We start from the raw sequence: 3,467 nt of genomic DNA on the forward strand, positions 1-3,467 counted from the left end.
CGGCCTGGCCTACGCCGCCTGGACCTACTTCTCCGCCCGGCGGCACGAGCACGAGCAGCAGCGGGAGCAGGCGCAGGCAGGCGCCGGGGTGGGCGCTGCTCCCCGGCCCCAGGTACTGCCCGGCCCCGAGCGCGGGTCCTCCCCTCCGCTCCCCTGCCGCAGCCCCCGCTTCCAGTCAGCCTCAGCGCTTCCTCCCCCCAGTCCTCCTTCCAGCCTCCCTTGAAGCCCCCTTAGTCCTCTAAGGATCGCCCCCGGGGTCAGTGACCCTTGTGCGGCTGCTTCCCCCTCCCTCCAGCCGCCAAAGGGGAAGGGTTGGCCCACCCCCTCCTTCCCCTGGGAGGGGGAGCGCACAGTCCTGGGGAATTCAGGCTGGGAGGCACCTAGTGCCGCCCCCTGCTCAAAGCAGCGACGTCCTCGCCCATCTCATCCCAGCCAAATGAGGTTCTTTGGGTAAATCCGATTAGCCCAACTAAAATAGTTGGAAACATTCTTCTTTGCAAAGCTTCCGGGTACAAATGCCCTTCTTTCAGCTGAGGAAGTGTCATCTCAGCCAAGGCTTTGTCTCCTCTGGTCTTAAGGATGGAGGCTCCCTAACCTGCAGCAGGCTCTGAAGAGGGTGGTGGGATTACAGTGCCTCTTCTAAAGGCTTTTTTGGCAGGACAGGTACCCGGCCAGGCTCAGCGCTAGCCATCAGAGGTGCAGCTCCGCTGGCAGCACATGAAGCTGAGCTTTCTAACTCCCCAGCTGCGCTGTAAAATCCTGACACTGTGCACTGTGCATTTGTGGGGCTTCCTTTTCTTTTTTACAAACTTAAGAGCATAATTAGTGCCAGACTGGGTGAGGCTGAGGGTCCTTCTAGGCCAGGATGCTGTCTATGACACTGGCAGGAAAGGATGCTATAGGGGGAGAGCACTGAACCGGATCTCTCCTCTATCTCCTAGTCCAGCATTTCTCAACCCATGGGTCATGACCCACAAGTGGGTTGCAAGAATATATGAAAGGGTTGCAAACAAACTTTCTAAATGGATTCTCCTTTAAAGGAGAAAAAATGTGGGAAACCGTGGATTTTCCTTTGCAGGCTGGCAGAGCTCCAGCCTGAGAGGGGCTGCTTGGGGCCTCCCCTGTACCCCACCCCCACCCCCTACCCCACACACTGGGGTGCTGGTGCCTGGGGGCAGTGGGTTGGGAGTGAAGGGCACTGGGTCAAGACTGGCCATCAATATTTACAAATGGGTCTGGGTCCAAAAAAGTTTGAGAACCACTCCCCTAGTCAATACCTTTCCTGGCATTCATCATTATTGGTTTAGAGATGCCTGTGGAAACACTTCCAACCCCTGTGTTCAATAGCCAGGAATAGATCTGTCACCATGAATTTAGCCCTTCCCTTTCTGAACCTGGTCATGCTATCTGCCTCCACCGCCCCCTGTGGCTATGGATTCCAGAAGTTAACTGCACCTTATGTAAAAATGTGCTGGGCGGTTTCTTCCTTCCTTCCTCAAATTCTAGGCTGTAGAAAACAATCAACAGACACCTTGTCTGCAAGCACAGACCTGTATGACCACGCTGGAAGGGCTCCTGTTACCTTTGTGGGCCTCTGAATCAGACTAGGAGTCTTTGTGGGTGTCAGGACCCGCACAAGAAAGTTTCAGAGCCCGCCTGATTGCAGCGATAGTCGGTGTTATCATCGGGGGTTCTTTGGGCTGTAGTGCTGCTATCTGATCCGTTAGCATTAAATTGAAAGGATCTCATGCTAACAGCCCTTGAGTAAAACAACCCCTGCAATTTTAATTGTAGTGTTGAGCATGACCAACACAGAGAAATCACTGGGTTCTGTTCTTTGTCATTGTATTATAGTTTCATAATCCTACCAGCAGTCTATAGAGCCTTCCACAGGGGGCAATACCTGAACTTTTAATGTAGATTTTCCTGCCTTCCCATTTATCCTAAGGCTTCCACAAAGGTCAGAGCCTAGTGCACTCTGCTTTTACCATCTGATCTCCTCAGCTAGGTTTGGCAGGCTGGTGTGTGGGTCAAACTCCATGTCACAAAAGCTGTGCCCATTGAAAGAAATGACAGTCTCTTCCAGTGGAGACCCAGGCTTGCAGAAGGCTTTGGGATTGGTTTGAGGATTCATGCCTAAACAATGTCTCTCCAAGTTATGCCTAAGGTCAGAGACAGGGCAGATTAGGGACACCGCTAGCAACTGTCCAAGTATATATTATTATATTATTTCTGGACTTGGTTTTCCATGGGTGTTAGTCACTTTATATCAGGCACTTAAATAAATACTCTTTTTTTTTCTCTCTCTCTCTCATCTACTCCCCCTCCCCCCCCACACAAATTGCTCCTGAGTTTATGACATACCTCTGTATTTCCCTGAGCGCGTGACTAAGGAACTTGAACATAATACAAGCAGACAAAACACCTGTTCCATTTAAACGGGTTTGTGACCTATCATTTTAGCTTCACTGGTTGGGGATATATGATGTAGCTCAGCCATGCTGGAATAGATCTGTTCCCTGTTGAGCCAGAGTAATTCAGTACAGTTTATAGTGTGGGACCTTCTGGCAGTTGTTGGCATTGCTGAAGGCTTCCACTTGTGTAATGAAACTGGCCCATGAACTGTAGTCATGGAAACACAGCCAGATGTATACTATGTACCATGTATGTGCTGAGTTTGTTCATGGGGTGTCCATCACTGTGGGCCTGGGTGTCATGCAGAAGTAGTAAGAGGCAACCATCAATCCTTTTGGGTCATGGTGTATGCATCAGAGGTCACCTAGACTGTTGATGCACCCACCTAGGCAGGAGTATGGGGGAGTGGAGGCTGCCCAGACCTTCCATTTCCCCCTTAGACCATTGAGACAGAATCCAAAGGCCAGACTGAGCCTGGACTTTTGGTGCCTCGATGGCTGTAGTTACGTACACATCTGGGAAACAAACCCAGGTCTTCCATGTGGCAGACAATGGTTCTACCACTGAACCACAACAGCAGGTCATGCAGAAATGAAAAGCAACAATTAAGATGAAATGGGGCCCAGAGGCAAACAGTCCCTGTGGCAAAAGCAGGAAAAACAAGGGAAAGCTGGTGATGAAAGGGGGCCTTGAGTGGCCTAAGATGGACTGACCTAAACAGAGAAGCCTCGTGCTCAGTTGTGGTAGTCTCTGCCCTGGCATGATGTGATTTCATAGATTTCATAGACTTTTGGGTTGGAAGGTACCCTGGAGGATCATTGAGTCCAGCCCCCTGCCCCAGGGAGGGGGGAGCCTGAGGCTTATTGGACAAGGACATCTTAACTTCGGGCACCACAATTCTTACATTTGCTTTAGAAGGTGGACTCTTTCCTTTAGCAGCCTTTTTCTGCTCCATTTTGTACTAGCAGGTGACATGAGCATAACAACATCAAAACTGCCATTTACTGGATCAAACCATAGGTGCATCTTGCCTAGTATCCTGTGTCTCACAG

The 3,467-nt window shown here is 50.7% G+C and overlaps 1 protein-coding gene across 1 annotated transcript in view; it reads left to right on the plus strand.

The window, feature by feature from the left end:
• Window position 1: 1 nt before the first annotated feature.
• The window catches only part of ARL9 (ADP ribosylation factor like GTPase 9), a gene marked incomplete at its 5' end in the record, with an annotated part of 15,591 nt that continues 12,125 nt past the window's right edge, over window positions 2-3,467 (plus strand). Inside the window, one exon of the mRNA XM_019521851.1 lies at window positions 2-112. Coding sequence (XP_019377396.1) covers window positions 2-112 — 111 coding nt within the window. The remainder of the gene's footprint in view (window positions 113-3,467) is intronic.

Source organism: Gavialis gangeticus, unplaced genomic scaffold, assembly GCF_001723915.1.
Source record: "Gavialis gangeticus isolate Ggan-Ray unplaced genomic scaffold, GavGan_comp1, whole genome shotgun sequence".
Lineage (NCBI taxonomy): Eukaryota > Metazoa > Chordata > Crocodylia > Gavialidae > Gavialis > Gavialis gangeticus.